The sequence below is a fragment of the Schistocerca americana genome, chromosome 2 (assembly GCF_021461395.2).
Source record: "Schistocerca americana isolate TAMUIC-IGC-003095 chromosome 2, iqSchAmer2.1, whole genome shotgun sequence".
NCBI classification, from domain to species: domain Eukaryota; kingdom Metazoa; phylum Arthropoda; class Insecta; order Orthoptera; family Acrididae; genus Schistocerca; species Schistocerca americana.
This window is the reverse complement of record NC_060120.1, coordinates 871,178,243-871,196,203: the sequence shown is the minus strand read 5'-3', so window position 1 is coordinate 871,196,203 and position 17,961 is coordinate 871,178,243. Positions and strand designations below refer to the sequence as shown.

Genomic DNA, 17,961 nt, shown 5'->3' with positions numbered 1-17,961 from the left:
GCACAAAATAAAACATATAAGGAAAATGTCTGTGGTACCTCCCACCAGAAGATGGATTTCGTACTGATATGTGCTAAGGTAGGCAGAAGTAGTCAATGTAACATTAAAGGGAAAAGAGCATGAAACATAAAAAGACAGAAATGGATAGAGCAAGTTACTGAAGACGATGAGTGTAGCAAGTCTACATTCATGAGAGATGCGCAGATGGACAGCGTCGACTCAATGGCCTGGAGAGTTTGTTTGAAAGAGAAAAAATGAAAACGTAACATCACTGGACTATAAACAGAACTTATTGAAAAGTTTACAGGAACAAATAAGTTTTTGTAGAGAGAACAAATGATTTTCAAAGCCAGAAAGCACACCAAAACATCCGTATGTCATTTCTAATACAGTTTAATAGACTTGCCCAAAAAGTGTGGGTGTTTATTGGTGAAGACTGCTTGTTCCTAATAAAATAGCTTTCCGTGTTGCTGTTATTTTCTTGGTAATACGAGTATTTCCTAAGTAGCAGAACGTCAAGTATTAATTTCCTTTTATTCTAAATTTTGCCTGACTGTTACCACAGTTAATTATAAGAATTACTTTTTTGCTAATGTTTTCATACCTTGGGACAAAAAATAGAAGGATTTTGGCAAATGGGCTCTCAAACCAGCATTATTAAGTCTTCTTGTTCTGCTATATAGTTAATTCAGTATGTGGTTAATTCAGTATACAGATTCTTTGGTACTAGTAGACTAGTGCTTAATATTAGCAAGGTGAGTGCTTCGAAAGAAGTGTATCTTTACTTTTCGAAGCCATAGAATGCACAATACAAAAATGTAAAAATCGTTTCTCGGTTAAAAATACAGTAATTTCCTACTGGATTCTTGTTAAGAGATTTCTGGTCTCGGCCGCAAACAGAAAAATTAATATAACAAGAAATTTGTGATTTTTTGTTCAAAATGTGTATTTCATAACGGATGCTATGTCAGTTATAATGATTACTTAAAATGATAATATCTGTATTAGCATTACGAATGTTAGTTGCAACTGTATTACTTTCAACAATTTGACACTGTGAGAAAGAGTTAAATTTGTACATTCCTATTTGTATACATTCATGGAAGCGTGAACAAGACATGGGTAGAACGGCTAAATTTGTAATTATCATTACAGACTTTTGTAAACAGAAAGTGATCTGAAGATGCAGGATCAAGTGACAAACTCTCCAAAGTTTGGCAAATCGGGACGAAATATTGTACTAGATATGCAAACACTACCACGAGGGAAATAATAAAAATTGTAAATATTGAAAACTACAATGATTTCCATCCCGATTACGCAACTGGGTTATTATATTGTAATCTATTTAGAATGAATACAGGCTTTGAAAGAAACTGATTCTTGGTTTCTTGGATGATTTTTGTGACATAGATAGCTGTTCCGAAACGAATCATTTTCAGCGGTACATATCGTAATAGTAGTTGAATCACTTCTTCTCTTCAAAAATTGGTAGATAACAACAGAGTATGCTATATCATATGGTAGCTACTGTAATAGGTATACAAATGAAGTGCACACAAGAGAAAGAGAGAAAGAGAGAGAGAGAGAGAGAGAGAGAGAGAGAGAGGGAGAGAGAGCGAGACTAACATTGGTTCTAATTTATTGGCAACTTTTCTGAAACAGAAAATTCACTATCAGCAAGTTTACCTTCACTAGTGAGAAGTTCTTATTACATCTGTGCATCTTAAGCAGCCCAATTCTAGGGCAAGCAAAGCCCACATGGTTCCTCTCATGACTCATCGTATACATTTAGATGGTATGGCACTTGTGTAGGCCAAGGGGCATACTGGGATGACGGGAATGAGAAGACCGACCATTTAGAAAACACGGAACAAAGAATACATCCTAGACATCGATGTTGTTGGACTATCCAAAGAGTGAATGGAATAAGGACTGGATTATAGACGCGTTACACTAGAGTTATAGCTAAAAAGATATCTTCAGGTGTCGAATGCACATTGATACACGAAGAGTAAGGCGTAAATGATAAACACCACAAGACGGTTTGTGACGACCAGACAGAATTCTACTCGTGCTCGCTACCGAAAATATTTTCCCAAAATTCATGCCATACCGTCTATATCTAAGGAGTCATGAAATGAATCATGTGTACTTTGCTTGTCCTAGACTTGGATGCGAATGGCTGCTTAAGATGCATAAATGTTACAAGAACTGCCCACTAGTGAAGGTAAACTTGTTGATAGTGAATTTGCTGTTTGAGGTTTTGCGAAAGGTTGCCAATAAATTAGAGCCAATGTTAACAGAATGAGATTTTCACTCTGCAGCGGAGTGTGCGCTGATATGAAACTTCCTGGCAGATTAAAACTGTGTGCCGGACCGAGACTCGAACTCGGGAGCTTTGCCTTTCGCGGGCAAGTGCTCTGCTAGGTTCGCAGAAGTTTGGAAGGTAGGAGACGAGGTACTGGCAGAAGTAAAGCTGTGGGGACGGGGCGTGAGTCGTGCTTGGGTAGCTCAGTTGGTAGAGCACTTGCCCGCGAAAGGCAAAGGTCCCGAGTTCGAGTCTCGGTCCGGCACACAGTTTTAATCTGCCAGGAAGTTTCATATCAGCGCACACTCCGCTGCAGAGTGAAAATCTCGTTCTGGAAACATCCCCAGTCTGTGGCAAAGCCATGTCTCCACAATATCCTTCCTTTCAGGAGTGCTAGTTCTGCAAGGTTCGCAGGAAATCTTCTGTAAAGTTTGGAAGGTAGGAGACGAGGTACTGGCAGAAGTAAAGCTGTGAGGACGGTACTTGAGTCGTGCTTGAGTAGCTCAGTTAGTAGAGCACTTGCTCGCGAAGGCAAAGGTCCCGAGTTCGATTCTCGGTCCGGCACACAGTTTAAATCTGCCAGGAAGTTTCAGAGCCAATGTTAGTTTCTCTCTCTGTGCGTGCGCGCGCGCGCGCGCGCGCGTGTGTGTGTGTGTGTGTGTGTGTGTGTGTGTGTGTGTGTGTGTGAATGTGTGTGTGTGTGTGTATGTATGTATGTACGTCTGTGTGTCTTTGTGTGAGGGAGGATGAGGTAGTTAGATGTAATTTGGTCATTAAGATATTATCATACTACTGAATTTATATTTTTTTGAATTACACAGTTAGTGAATGAGTGAGAAAGACTGGTGCCTCCAAAACAAAGGTAATCTTATAATTTGATTCTGTATTTAGAGAGACCAATAATAAAATAAGAAAACAAATAGCTTGATGTCTACTAAGACATTGTTGTGTTCAATGAGACTTCGGAATCAATGCATTTTATTTTCAAAAAAGTTTCAGGAGCTGCCTGGATTGAGCATATCAGGTGGAAAACCCTGACTGGGCGACGCTTACCTCGCCTCGGAACTCCAGACTGCACAGGCTGAAGTCCCAAACGTTCCTCTCCAAGTCCCAAAGCCCGCACCGTCGCCTGACGCCGCCGTGCGTCGGCCTCAGCACAATGTCCACGTGTCGTTCGTCGTCAGTGGTGGAATTGATAATCTAAAAGCAACGAATATTGTAACTTCATCAGACACTAACTGGCGATGTAAGATACATATTAATTAATTGGATGTCAGGTCATCAGTATCAGTGGAGAAAAAGAGCTTTGTTTTGCTTAAAAATTGTATGCTCTCCACTCATGTGTTTGCTTTCTTTTAATTCATCAGTCTTTCGAATGGTTTCATGCTGCCTTCCTCATTTTTCCTGCGTTGTGCTGATCTTTTCATCTCTACATAACCCAACATCTTATATTATCCGTTTTGCGTACTCTGTTCTTAGTCTCTCCCTACTACTTTCTCTCTTGAAAGTTGCCCATCATAATGACAGCTTTCGCAGCGGTTCTTTTTCTGTGTATTCTAAATTGAAGTATTCTGATAAGATGAAACTGTACCAGGCATCACTGTAAGCATCACAGTCATTGACAAACTTGTAAAGGATATCTCAAGTGAAACACTTCAGCGAGCGGGTGGGAAGCTAATGGGAAGCTAGCGGCACCTTTAGTTTCGCTGGGAACTGGCCGTTTGAATGACACAAAGCGTGTCGAGTCTGTGCTTTTCATGGTCAGCTGTCGGCGCTTTCCAGATGGGGAGGTGCTGCCATGGTGGAGTAATACGTATATTAAGTAGCACTGAAGTCTCTTTATGTTGACCATTTTCGGAATATATGGCACTAATGTTTGGCGAGTTTCTGGCTAGAATCGCGAAGCTTGCGTAACATTATTTACAGCGTTTCCAGATCTTTAATGCGTATTTATTCATATTCAGACTTTACGTTCGCTGTGCAGTGAGATGGTAAGTTCCCGAGACATGATACAGAATTGGTTTTCATTATTCCAACCGAATACTAGCGCCGCTGAATTCATGACACTCTCGTGTGGTAAAATGTTCTTTTTAACGCAAATGAAAGTCTTATTATTCAATTCTTTCTTTTCTGGTTGTTATAACACCACGTGCTTCACACAGCGACGATTGTATGCTTTACTACAGTAGTGACTCTCCTTTAGATGAAATGACAATCAATTGCTGAGGGTATTTTTGTTCTGTCGTTACAACTAGAAGAAATCGGGAGTTATTCTCACCAGACACGCTTTGCTTTCTTGAAGCGAAGCATAATCAGTGGTTTGTAATTGATGATATTTTCAATTTGATTTGTTTTCTAGATCGGAAAGTAGTTCGTTGATAAATTGTTGGTTTTTGCTTACGAACAGTCAACGAACTGTTTCTCGATCTATAAAACAAGTCAATTTGTAAATGTGTTTAATTACAGACCACTGATGATGCTTTACTTCTATAAAACGAAACGGATCTGGTGAGAAAAACACTCAGTTTCTAGTAGTTGTGACGACGGAAAAAATACCTTCAGAAATTGTAAAGCAACTACGGGCAATACGGCCACAGCATGAAGAATTTAATAATCACTTGAATCAGAGTGTATGAGGATTATTCGTAATCCCTTACCGCTATTTGAAGATTCTCTTTTTTCACGATGGTATGTGGACTTTGCAATGTACGGAGTAGGTATTAAAATCCATGGAGAAGAAATAAAAACTTTGAGGTTCGCCGATGACATTGTAATTCTGTCAGAGACAGCAAAGGACCGGGAACAGCAGTTGAACGGAATGGACAATATCTTGAAAGGAGGACATAAGATGAACATCAACAAAAGCAAAACGAGGATAATGGAATATAATCGAATTAAATCGGGTGATGCTGCCGGAATTAGACTAGGAAATGAGACACTTAAAGTAGTAAAGGAGTTTTGCTATTTGGGGAGCAAAATAACTGATGATGGTCGAAGTAGAGAGGATATAAAATGTAGACTGGCAATGGAAAGGAAAGCGTTTCTGAAGAAGAGAAATTTAGATTTAAATGTCAGGAAGTCGTTTCTGAAAGTATTTGTACGGAGGGTAGCAATGTATAGAAGTGAAACGTGGACGATAAATGGTTTAGACAAGAAGAGAATACAAGCTTTCGAAATGTGGTGCTACAGAAGAATGCTGAAGATTAGATGGGTAGATCACATAAATAATAATGAGGTACTGAACAGAATTGGAGAGAAGAGAAATTTGTGGCACAACTTGACTAGAAGAAGGGGTCGGTTGGTAGGGCATATTCTGAGGCATCAAGGGATCACCAATTTACTATTGGAGGGCAGTGTGGAGGGTAAAAATCGTAGAGGGAGACCAAGGGATGAGTACACTAAACAGATTCAGAAGTATGTAGGTTGCAGTAGGTACTGGGAGACGAAGAAGCTTGCACAGGATAGAGTAGCATGGAGAGCTGCATCAAACCAGTCTCGGGACTGAAGACAACAACAACAACAACCTTCAGCTTGGAGGCCAGTCTTTGTGAGCTACTGCTTTCCTAAAAACCAGTATCAGCAGTATGCTTCGGCTATTTCTTTGCACGCTTTTCAGGCCAGAAGGTGAGTGATCATCTGGAGGTGCACAGACAGCTGGCGCTACGTCGCCTTGTGTGTGATGTGATTGCTGTGTGTTACTGGATTTCAGAGTTCTAAATAGGTTAACAGACTGAGCCCAGCATGCTCATAGCAGGTAACCTGTCTACAAAGTGGGTTACCTACACATCCCTCAGAACAGTTAATGAAATTACTACAAGTAGGTGCTCTTATAGAATTGACTGAAATTCTCAATCATGATCACTATTCTTTCAGTTTCTTCAATTTTTTTAATTACTTTCATAGTTATAGTTAGTGTTATACACTGAAGCACCAAAGAAACTGGTACAGGCATGCGCATTCAAATACAGAGATATGTAAACAGGCAGAATACGGCGCTGCGGATACACGACATTAAGTTTGAATACATTATGGGAGAGGCAGTGATCAGTGTCTTACAAATATTTACTATTAAAACAGTCTTGATCACTATTTATTTATCAAGGTGACCGGTTTCGACTACTACTGTGGTGGTCTTCAGACCACTGAGTAGGAACCTCTTTCTGTTGGAGAATCACTAGTGATTCAACGAAACATCATCGATATGGGCTTTCGGAGCCGAAGGTCCACTCGTGTACTCTTGATGACTGCTTGCCTCGCCTGGGCCCATTAACACCGACATTGGACTGTTGATGACTGGAAACACGTTGCCTGGTCGGACGGATCTCGTTTCAAATTGTATCGAGTGGAAGAACGTGTACGGCTATGGAGACAACCTCATGAATACAAGGGCCCTTCATGTCAGCCTGGGACTGTTGAAGCTGATGGAGGCTCTGTAATGGTGTGGGGCGTGTGAAATTGGAGTGATATGGGACCCCTGATACGCCTAGATACGTCACTGACGGGTGACACTTATGTAAGCATCTTGTTTGATCATCTGCATCCATTCAAGTCCATTGTGCATTCTGACGGACTTGGCGATTCCAGCAGGACAAAGTGACAGAATTGCTACAGAGTTGTTCTAGGAACACTCTTCTGAGTTTAAACTCTTCCGCTGGCCACTAAACTCCCCAGACACGAACATTATTGAGTGTATCTGGGATGCCTTGCAACGTGCTGTTCAGATGAGATCTACACCCCCTCGCACTCTTATGGTATTATGGACTGCCCTGCAGGATTCATGGTTTCAGTTCTCTCTAGCACTACTTCAGGCATTAGTCGAGTCCATGAAAAGTCGTGTTGCAGCGCTTCTACTTGCTCATTGGGGCCCTACACGGTATTAGGCAGGTGTACCAGTTTTTTTGGCTCTTCATTGTATGATGATTTCACGAGTCTAAAACTATATTTACAAGAGCGTATTTATTGAGGGCATTTTTCAAGATCCATATCTGATTATAATTCGAATCTCAACAGCAGGTACGAGTGTATACCCTCTACTGGTCCCTAAAGCGGAACGTTAAATATTCCTAGATACCCGTAGTAGACATGCCACAGTCATGGAAATATTTAATATCACTGTAGTAAGAGCAGCCTGTCGGGTGAGTTCTGCAGAGGGAAAAACACCAGATCTGATGGCTTTGGGAGGCGTTGGAATCAACTTCCATATAATCAAGACAATGAATGGTATGACACTGAGAGAGGTTTTGGATCTCGAGTTATTGGCTCTCCTTTGGGCGTTTAGATGTGATTTATTGTCGCAGGTGACTATCCGTAGCAGTATGGCAAGTAATATTATACATTCAACGACTGATTCCGTCGCTTGCCTAGCCTGCAAGTTAACTACACATGGGATATAGTCAGTATGTCTATTACTTGTCACAGCTTTCCCCCAACCACTGTTGACATTTCTTGTAATTTTTTCTACAAATCTCGTTGATGAAAAAAACTCGCGAACGCATCCAAGTCCACTTTGATACTACTTTGTGCACTTAAGAGGCACTGATATCAATAAGTTGTGGCATTGCCCGGTATAATATATAAACGCTGTAAGCACCTGTGGTCTACCTGAACACTGATGACGTCACTGTTGAGGACGTAGCCGAGTTGCTGGAAGGCTACGCCGACGCCCGCCCGGCGAAAGTACGTGAAGGCCAGCCGCGCAGCCTTCGCCGCCGCCGCCGACAGCACTGCAGCGGACACGTCACTGCGAGAGGTCAGCGAGGTAGCAGAGCTCCCGTCCTGAGAACATCAAAGGCAAAGGCCTGGTTGTATTTCCTATCCAACTGACTGCACCACGTGGTCTGTCTTACAAAATTAGCTACAGTGTACTTTCCCACCACTACTGCGATGCGACAATCGAGTATGATGGCGCAGTGTTATTTGGGAGGAGACAGCTCTATTCCCCCACCGACCACCCCGGTGAAGGTTTCCTGTTATTTCCCTAAACTGCCTTAGGAAGTGTCGGCCTGTTATGATCAGGCGAAACTGTGGGTTCTTTGATTGCGTAGTTAGAAGGCTCATCACACCGGAACACATGAAATATTAGCTCTTTTTTTACATAAATTAATAAAAAATTTATATGGACACAATTTTTTGCCACAGAAGTACTGGATAATTTAAAACTGTCCTGACTAGCAAAGCATCTCTTGATGTACTTATTAACAACTGATCTCTTGAAGTACAAAGTTCAACATCAACATCACTACAGGTTCATCTCAAACTCTAATTACTCGTTGGTGTGGGGCGATGTGGTGACTGCTGTAGCTGAGGTTTCGAACTGGGGCTGAGCTGTTACATGCTCAGCACTATGTTAACCTCAGAGCGAGGGAACTGCTGTTGCTGAGTGGGAGGTTGTAACATTATGTGATTGCCCTACCATTTTAAAACATTCACTAACCGAGCAGTCGCTCGGCAACAGCTACAATTTGCAAATAACGTTGCGAGAATGTAAAAAACGAACGTCCTGTGACATGACGTGTTTATTGTGGAAGCGCCGTCAGAGATGCAGCGGGCTACTGACTTTGAAAGCCGCTGCGCGAAAGGCGGACAAAAGACGAACACTTTTACACATTCTTTTGACGTACGAGATATTCTCGATGAGCAGTTACTCACTCTTCTGTCTCTTGTAATTTGTGTCGGACATGTATGTCTTGCCACTATATTATTATTGTTTAAAAATATTATTTTAGTGTAATGTGAAAGTGCCATACTGCATAGCAGTAGATTTATGTGAAAAGCTACATTGTGCGACATGTATCTGGAGCTTCAGAGCATTTCACGAACTGTTTCGTCGAAATCGGACGGAAGTTGCATACGGCGAAATATTTTCTCCTCACCTTATTCTGCTGGTAAATGCATGATAAACTTCGGTCCATTAGGAAATTCATGTTGAGATATCCAAAAACAATTATATTTTCAATAGTCAGCCAATTCAACAAGAAACAGGCGCACACAGTCGTCGTAAAATTCCTGACCCGTAAAGGTACATAACAGACATAACTACAATAACTAGTTATGTCTATTGGCCTAATATATATATATATATATATATATATATATATATATATATATATATATATATATATATATCATTATGTGCTTTTCTCTGCAAATATATTACCACCGCTGATTATAGCTGTAAGTTAATGCACAAAAGTAAACATATTGTTATAAGGTGTGGTCTTCTGTATCGCCTCCCACATGTCGCTGCGGTTTGCAGCGAGCCCACGGTAATGTCTGTAGTATCGATTCACGTTGCCGACTTTGATATGGTACCGCGATCTCTGGACGGTATCGAAGATTCCATTCCTCATTTTGCTCAATCAGAGCTTGTGCTTTAGCCCTAATCACATCTTCGTCAATGGAGTATTAAGTCGTAATCATCCTTCACTCGAGATGGAACCCTATCAGTTCAAGGGCTTGTTGCACGGTAAGCAGATTTTTGCAACTTGTTCTACAAAACTTTTAATTTTCAGATATTTGTGTTGTGGTTGTTTTACATTCATAACACCTTTTGCAGTTGACACGTCCAACTATTTGCTTTTACGTCATGAATGCTTGTTTTCGTGTTTGAGTCAGGACATCGCTCTGAGGACATGGCAGGCCTTGGACCATTACAGAGGGGACATCAGGCTCGAAGAATTATATTACTGCCTGTAATCGAATAATTACACAGATAAAAGCTGCAATTACTTAATGATAGCTTATTTATGCATAGCTCTGACCAGTATATTTAGTACTTCTAATGACAGTAACGTGTAAAGGGTTACATCAGTAAAAGAGAAAATGTTTGTCTTATATGTGCCTGTAGAGGTTAAATAAGAGTGCATCTAACTTTACGTCGTCCACAACCAACACCATCGATGGCATCACGTGCGACTGACAGTCATATACACTAGAGTCGCAATACCCTCAGAGACTCAACACTGCCCGGTGGTGTAGCAGGTACGTGACGCGGTAATAAAAGTACACAAGTGGAGGTTAGACGAATGGGGAATCGTTCTATGGACCAAAAATTAAGAAATTCACTGAAATAAGCATTTTTGACAAAGTGCAGATTGTTAGGAAGGAGCATCCAGGAAACGGAGGAGCTGGACTGCCATTTGTATTTCACTGTCGTTTTTACCTATGGAAAGTAGTTTAATTATGGTGAAATTACGTCTGAGGCGAACAGATGAAGAAGAAATCTGATAAGAAACAAGAAACTCCAGTGGATCCCACACTAACAATCCCTACCAGTTTCGCGTCAGAGGACGAGGTGGAGATTCTAGCGTCCTCCAAGCACCTAGACCTCGTCGACGCCTCAGCAGCGATGATAACAGATACAGGTACTCAAACAGAAGCTGGAGATGACCCTGAGGTGTAAACTGCTTCCTTGGTCCCTTCATACCTTCCCAGATTACAGGAAGTGTCATCCTGTAGTGGAATTGCATCGTATTTTCCCCCTGCCTGACTGAGCTACGATAACTTCTCAGCTACTCCTGCTTTCTGCGTTGCCCTTCTGGAAACCCAGACCCTCACCCTTCGTGGCTACCTGGGATGTTACGAAAATCGTAATGTTTGTAACAGGGTGTCACGTGCAACATGTAGCTTCCTCCAGATGTTGAAGTACCACTAAATGTATTGGCTGCACTAATTTCTCAACTTCCCCCTTCACCTTTCCTATTTTTGTTCAAAAATGGTTCAAATGGCTCTGAGCACTATGGAACTTAACATCTATGGTCATCAGTCCCCTAGAACTTAGAACTACTTAAACCTAACTAACCTAAGGACAACACACAACACCCACTCATCACGAGGCAGAGAAAATCCCTGACCCCGCCGGGAATCGAACCCGGGAACCCGGGTGTGGGAAGTGAGAACGCTACCGCACGACCACGAGCTGCGGGCTAACCCTTTGTAGGGGTGAGCCAAGATTACTAGCTGTCGTAAAAATATCGAGAATCTACTAGCTCAATTCGACCTTTGCCTCCTAAATACAAGTGCCCCTAATCATTTCAGTGTGGCACATGGCACATACTCAGCCACTGATCTCTCAGTTTGCAGTTCTGGCCTTCTACCATCTTCATGCTGGAGAGTTCATGGCAACTTGTGTGGCAGTGACTACTTTCTTATCCCTCCTGCAACGCCATTCACCTAGACGCTTGCCCAGATATCACTTACCAAGGCTGAGTGGGATGCTTTCAGCTCAACTACCACTGTTGGATCTCCATCGCATGGCACCATCGATGTCGTGGTTTCTGCAGCTGAATCGGCAATCGCTTGTTCCTCAGGTTGCCACAGGTGGAAGACAGTGCCTCGGTTGTGGAAATCGCTGTGACGATTAGAGATCGTTAGCGGGCCCTCCAACGTCATAAGTGGTACCTGTCAATGGAGCATCTCATGGCTCTGTGCCTGGGTCCATCAGATAATCAGAAGACGGAAGCAGGAGGAGTGCTGGGAACAGTACGTCGCCACCATTGGAACTTCAACCTCTCCTTCCCAGGTTTGGACTGGGATCAGGCGCCTCTACAGGTATCACACTCCTGCAGGTATACCTGGGATTTCCACGAATGTAGCTGTCTAAACAGACCCAGAAGCAATCAAAGAGAATTTTGCTGAGCATTATGCTTGAACGTCTGTGTCAGTTACCACCTCGCCTCTCGTACCGTAAAACAGCGGGTGGAACGAAACCGCTTATCTTTTACTACACGCTATCTTGAGCCATACAATGCCCCGTTCAGTGAGTGTGAATTTCTCAGTGCCCTTGCACATTGTCGCGAAAAAACCCCTGGGCCAGAATGCATCCATCCTCAAATGATTAACCATCTATCAACGTATTACCAGCGCCACATCCTTGTCATTTTCAACTGTGTCTAGAGCGACGACGAATTCCCATCTCAATGGCGAGAAAGTATAATCTTTCCAGTTTAAAAATTTAGTAAGGCCCCGTTAAATTAGCATAGCTATCCTCCTATTAATCTCAGGACGTTCTGTGTAAGCTGGTTGAACGTATAGTGCGCTGGCTCCTTGAGTCTCGGAGCCTTTTTGGCTCCGTCCCAGGGCTGTTTCCGCCAAAGTCGCTCCACCACAGACAACTTGTTATACCTGGAGTCTGAAGCTGAACGGCCTTTCCCCGCCGTCGTCACCCATATGCCGTCTTTCTTGACCTTATGAAAGCATATGATACCACTTGACGATACCAAATTCTCAGTACATAACATGAGTGGGGTCTGCGCGGCGCAATCCCTTGTAGAGAACTTTTTCGTGCTCTGCATCTTCAGAATTCGAGTCAGTGCTTCACACGGTTCCCACCACACCCAAGACAAAGGGGTCCCACAGGGCTCTGTACTGAGCAGCCCTCTCTTTTTAGTTGCCAATAATGCTCTCACAGCAGTTGCGGGGCCTTTGTGTCACCCTTCCTACCTGCTGACGACTTTTGCGTTTCCTTTTACCCTTATACTATTAGTGTGGCTGAATGTCGACTACAGGGAGCCATACAATAGGCCGAGTCATGTGGTTTCACCCATAGCTTTCAATTTTCAGCCACCAAGAATTGTGTCATGAACTTCTGTCGCCGTCGTACAATTCACCCTCACCCACAGTTTTATCGTATGACCATCTTCTTAACGTAGTGGGCTCTTATCGCTGTTTAGGACTGGTTTTCGACGCCCACTTAACTCGGCTTCCCAATCTTCGTGAGCTTAAGCGGAAGTGTTGGCAGCATCTTAACAATCTTCGTTGTCTGAGCTGCACCGACTGGGGTGCATATCGCCCTACACTGTTTCAGGCGTACAAAGGCCTTGTCATCGGGAACCTGGCGTAAGGTTCAGCATCGCCCTCAGTATTGCAGATGCTGGACCCTACACACCACTCCAAAGTTCGAATTGCGACGGGTACTTTCCGAACCAGCCTTGTGAGCGGTCTACTCATAAAAGCTGAGGTTCCTCCATGGCAGATCATGCGACAACAGTTGCTTGCCAATTACATGGCTCACATTCACAGCTCGCCTAGACATCCTCACTCTCTCCTTTCCCCTAAAAATGGCTCTGAGCACTATGGGACTTAACATCTATGGTCATCAGTCCCCTAGAACTTAGAACTACTTAAACCTAACTAACCTAAGGACATCACACAACACCCAGTCATCACGAGGCAGAGAAAATCCCTGACCCCGCCGGGAATCGAACCCGGGAACCCGGGCGCGGGAAGCGAGAACGCTACCGCACGACCACGAGCTGCGGACTCCTTTCCCCTAGCATGGCACTCCATCTCCTACAATGGTGGTTCAGATCGGGAATTACAACTGCAGTCAGTGTCCAGCCACTTATCACTGAGCTCGAGTCTTTCCCTCTACCACCTCTCCTACAAGTCCACTCACATAAACCTTCATGGTCTATACCTCGACCACAGATTCGGATGGATCTATCACTAGTCCCAAAAGACTCAGTTCATCCTGCGGCCCTTTTCGCCTGTTTCTCTCTATTCTTGACATACGAAGTGGGTTTTTATCCTTTTGTTTAAGGGTGGGAACCACATCTTCATCTTTCAGGCCCTCACCCTACCTGCATTTTAATTCTTCCTCGCTCCTACTGGTGCTGTCTGTTCGACTTGGTGTTCGTCTTTCCTGTGTTTCTCTTGCATTTTGTATTCAGGCTGGAGATTTTGGTGTGTTGTAGAGTGGCTGGTTCATCCTTTTTTATTCTAGAGATCATCCAGCCCAGGACGTCTGCTATATCGTTGTAACGCCTTCTACAGCATTTATCCTTTCAGTGGTTTCTACATCAGTTAGTTTATCGCATTTTGTTCCTTTCCCGGATTTCAACCAATAGGATTCTTTTGGATTATGGTTTTAATCCGAGACCTGTGTGACTAAGAAAAAGGGATTGATAACCTTGCAGTTCAGTCCCATTAATCTACAAACCAACCAACGAACCTCACTCCTCTGATGGACTCCTTTATCCCTCGTCGAACCTTCTAACCTACAACACCCATGCAAGGCGGAATCCCATGCTGACAAAGCAGAACAACAGCTGCAGTATCCCTCAGTAGCGGTCACTGCACCGTACCGTTACACACGGAAAATGTAAATCACCATTGCAGACAGATTACATGCACACTCAGTTCTTTCATTCCAAACTGGTGGGTGTAGGCGGGGATTCAATCCGCTCTTTGGCCAGTTGACAACCATTAACTGAGATGAAAAAATACTAAGATAAAGTTGAGGTATTTAGAGGTAGTTAAAAAAATTGAAATATGAAAGTTAGGGCTGTACTTATAAAAATAAATACTGTCGTTTTGTTAATGTATTATTTAAATCAGTAACAGCAAGCGGTAAAACGAGAAACAATAAAAGTACATTTAAAACACAAATTAAAAAACTCTGATCTGAAAAAAACGCACCTCACTTTCAGTAAGAATGGGAGGACCTGCCCTGGGATAGGTAGTCCCATGTTGAAGGGGGAAAGGTTGAAGGTTGGTCGCTGAGGAGGGTGGGAGGGTCTTGGAATGGTACCGTAAAGATGGAGTAATGGTGCGTGGTATCGATGGAATAGGAGTGGCTGTTGGGAGAAAAGAAGAGAGGAGCGGGTGTAGGTTTCCAAAAAAAAGAAAAAGAAAGGTTCAAATGCCTCTAAGCACTATGGGACTTAACATCTGATGTCATCAGTCCCCTAAACTAAGAACTAGGTAAACCTAACTAACCTAAGGGCATCACACACATCCATGCCCGAGGCAGGATTCAATCCTGCGACCGTAGCAGCCGCGTGGTTCTGGACTGAAGTGCCTAGAGCCGCTCGACTACAGCGGCCGGCGGTGGAGGTATCAATAAAAAGGGAGCAGGGGTTGAAGAGGGGAAGCGGAAAAGGTGTATGGAAATACAGAGAGTGAAAGGGAGCTCTGATGAGGTGGAATGGTAGGGTGGATTGAAGATTGGTAGCATGGGTAAATGACTTGAGGCAATTCATGGTCTGGGAGGTGGAGACTGTTGAAATTTCTTTGGGAGAGGCTGTGGAGGGTTTGCAAGTGTAGGCTTGGTGGAATGTGTCACTAGAGGTGTAACAACATACTAGGATTGGAAATTCGAGGGCAAACTATAGGAACATTGGAGTCAAGTTCTTGGGTGGTGTGCCGGCCTGAGTGGCCGAGCGGTTCTAGGCGCTACAGTCTGGAACCGCGCGTCCACTACAGTCGCAGGTTCGAATCCTTCCTCGGGCATGGATGTGTGTGATGTCCTTAGGTTAGTTAGGTTTAAGTAGTTCTAAGTTCTATGGGACTGATGACCTCAGAAGTTAAGTCCCATAGTGCTCAGATCCATTCTGAACCTTGGGTGGTGTGAATTGTTTGAATGTGATTGAGGAGAGCTGGGAATGTGATGAGCTGCCATAGGATTGGTGTCAGGGAAAATGAACTGATGCAGAAAGCAAGATGGAGTGCATTGTGTTCAAGGACAGAAGATACTTATATAAACTTGGCTCGTGATGCAAGGTGGAGAGCATGATGTTCAAGTACTTATAGAACTTTGGTGGTGCAGATATCCATGCAAAATTTGCATAGGAAGGGATGTGTCGGATCAAGGTTTTGTAGGTGTGGAGGGCAGTGGAGGGGTGCAACCGCCAAGTCCGGCTTATTAGTAAATTCAGTTTATATTGTGCTTACCGTTGGATGGTCAGTAGATGAGGTTTCCACGTTATTTGCGTCGATGATTAATTCAAGATATTTTTGTGTATTAGTTAACTGTACAGGACGATCGTAAATAGTAAGGTAGAAGTCATGGAGCCACAAGATGCAGGTGGTTCGTTCTATATCTATTGCCGGGGTTTTGGAAGAGTTGATCTTCGGGAGCCATTGGTTAGGTTATCTGACTGAGGTGGATGTGGAGAGCTCATTGGGATTTCTTGCGTATAGGACAGAGGACGAGTAAAGCTATATCATCAGCATACTGAAGGAGGTGAACTGGCGAAGGAGCATATCGGCAGTACAGAGGAAATAAAGGATAGGAGAGGACGGAGTCCTGGGGCATTCCTAGAGAGGTACACAACAAAACCAGCTAGAATTGTTTTATTTTAGGTTCTTTATACTTTCTTTCAGCTTTATGCGAGAACGACACGAAATGTTATGCAGTTCCCGTGAGACTTACAATGTACATCATAATAAAGAACCGAAGAAATAAACAAGACGTACAGTTTAATGATATGTGTGCTCCACCGTACCTTTTGAGCGTCGAGCGCCACCACCTCAGAGCCATCTGCTGACACCACCGCTCCCTGGACCTTTTCAGCGACCAGAAGGGTTGCGCGGTTGCCCTTCGTCGTCAGGAGCCTGTTGGTCCTCGCCGTGCCGGTTAGAGGTATCGTAGCCGCGTACATCTCAAATCCTTTCAGTGACTGACTTATCTGAAATTTCAAGGCAATGAGTGAGTAAATATGGGATCCCCTATAATACCTAGTACCTTCTGTACCTTCTAGTACCTAGTACCTTCTGCTTTTTGTGAAGAATGCATTATCTAGGTCTGTTATGAATACGCCGTTTTATTAGCAGCTTTTGTCTGAGAGTGTCGCTGATTTGAAACTTCCTGACAAGGTAAAAGCGCGTGGCTAAACGGAACATGAACTCAGGACTTCTGTCTTTCACAGGCAAATTCTCTACCCACCAAACGAATTCGCAACTGCGAATAAGTACAACCATCAGCTGTAGAATGGAATGTCGACAACGAAACTTTGTGCTCCATCGGGACTTGAACCCGGATTTCCCGCTTATCGCGAGTGGCCGCCTTACCATTTGGCTATTCGTGCATCGTTCACGACCAAACCCAAACCTCCATCGTCCTCAATCACGCGTCTACGACCTGTACCCTTACATCCATTATGTATATTTCCGTACATGCCAGACGCTGTACTTGAAAGTCGCTTGCGCGGTATCGGTAGATAAATACAATACTGCAGGGTCTATGTTATCCTTTGGACATGCAATGGAACTTTGCGTCATAATCAGAATAACACTGGCACTGCAGTATCGTAAATTCTCTATCTTCTGAGCTATTGAAGCACAGCTCAGGAGCCTCTCCTCCTCCCCCCCCCTCCCCCGCCCTCCTCACTCCTCATCGACAATTTCGCCAGTACGCCATCTCCTACCTCCAAATCATAATCGAAACAATACCCTGGCTTCCAGGAAAGTTAGTGAGACAAGGGAAGCAGAAGAATTTCTGTGAAGTTTGAAAGCTAGAAGAAAGAGTACTGGCTTAGGGACGCTGTGAGGTCGGGTCGTGCGTCGTGCTTGGAACATGAATGTACACTACTGGCCATTAAAATTGCTACACCACGAAGATAACGTGTTACAGACGCGAAATTTAACCGACAGGAAGAAGATGCTGTGATATGCAAATGATTAGCTTTTCAGAGCATTCACACAACGTTGGCACCGGTGGCGACACCTACAACGTGCTGACATGAGGAAAGTTTCCAACCGATTTCTCATACACAAACAGCAGTTGACCAGCGTTGCCTGGTGAAACGTTGTTGTGATGCCTCGTATAAGGAGGAGAAATGCGTACCATCACGTTTACGACTTTGATAAAGGTCGGATTGTATCCTATCACGATTGCGGTTTATCGTATCGCGACATTACTGCTCGCGTTG

General features: G+C 43.6%; 1 protein-coding gene across 1 annotated transcript in view; it reads right to left on the bottom strand.

Moving 5' to 3' along the window:
• Window positions 1-17,961, bottom strand: part of LOC124594500 — a 167,396-nt gene that overhangs the window by 19,722 nt on the left and 129,713 nt on the right. The window contains exons 7-9 of the mRNA XM_047132874.1: window positions 16,537-16,719; window positions 7,913-8,086; window positions 3,365-3,511 (exon numbers count right to left, since the gene is read on the bottom strand). Coding sequence (XP_046988830.1) covers window positions 3,365-3,511; window positions 7,913-8,086; window positions 16,537-16,719 — 504 coding nt within the window. The remainder of the gene's footprint in view (window positions 1-3,364; window positions 3,512-7,912; window positions 8,087-16,536; window positions 16,720-17,961) is intronic.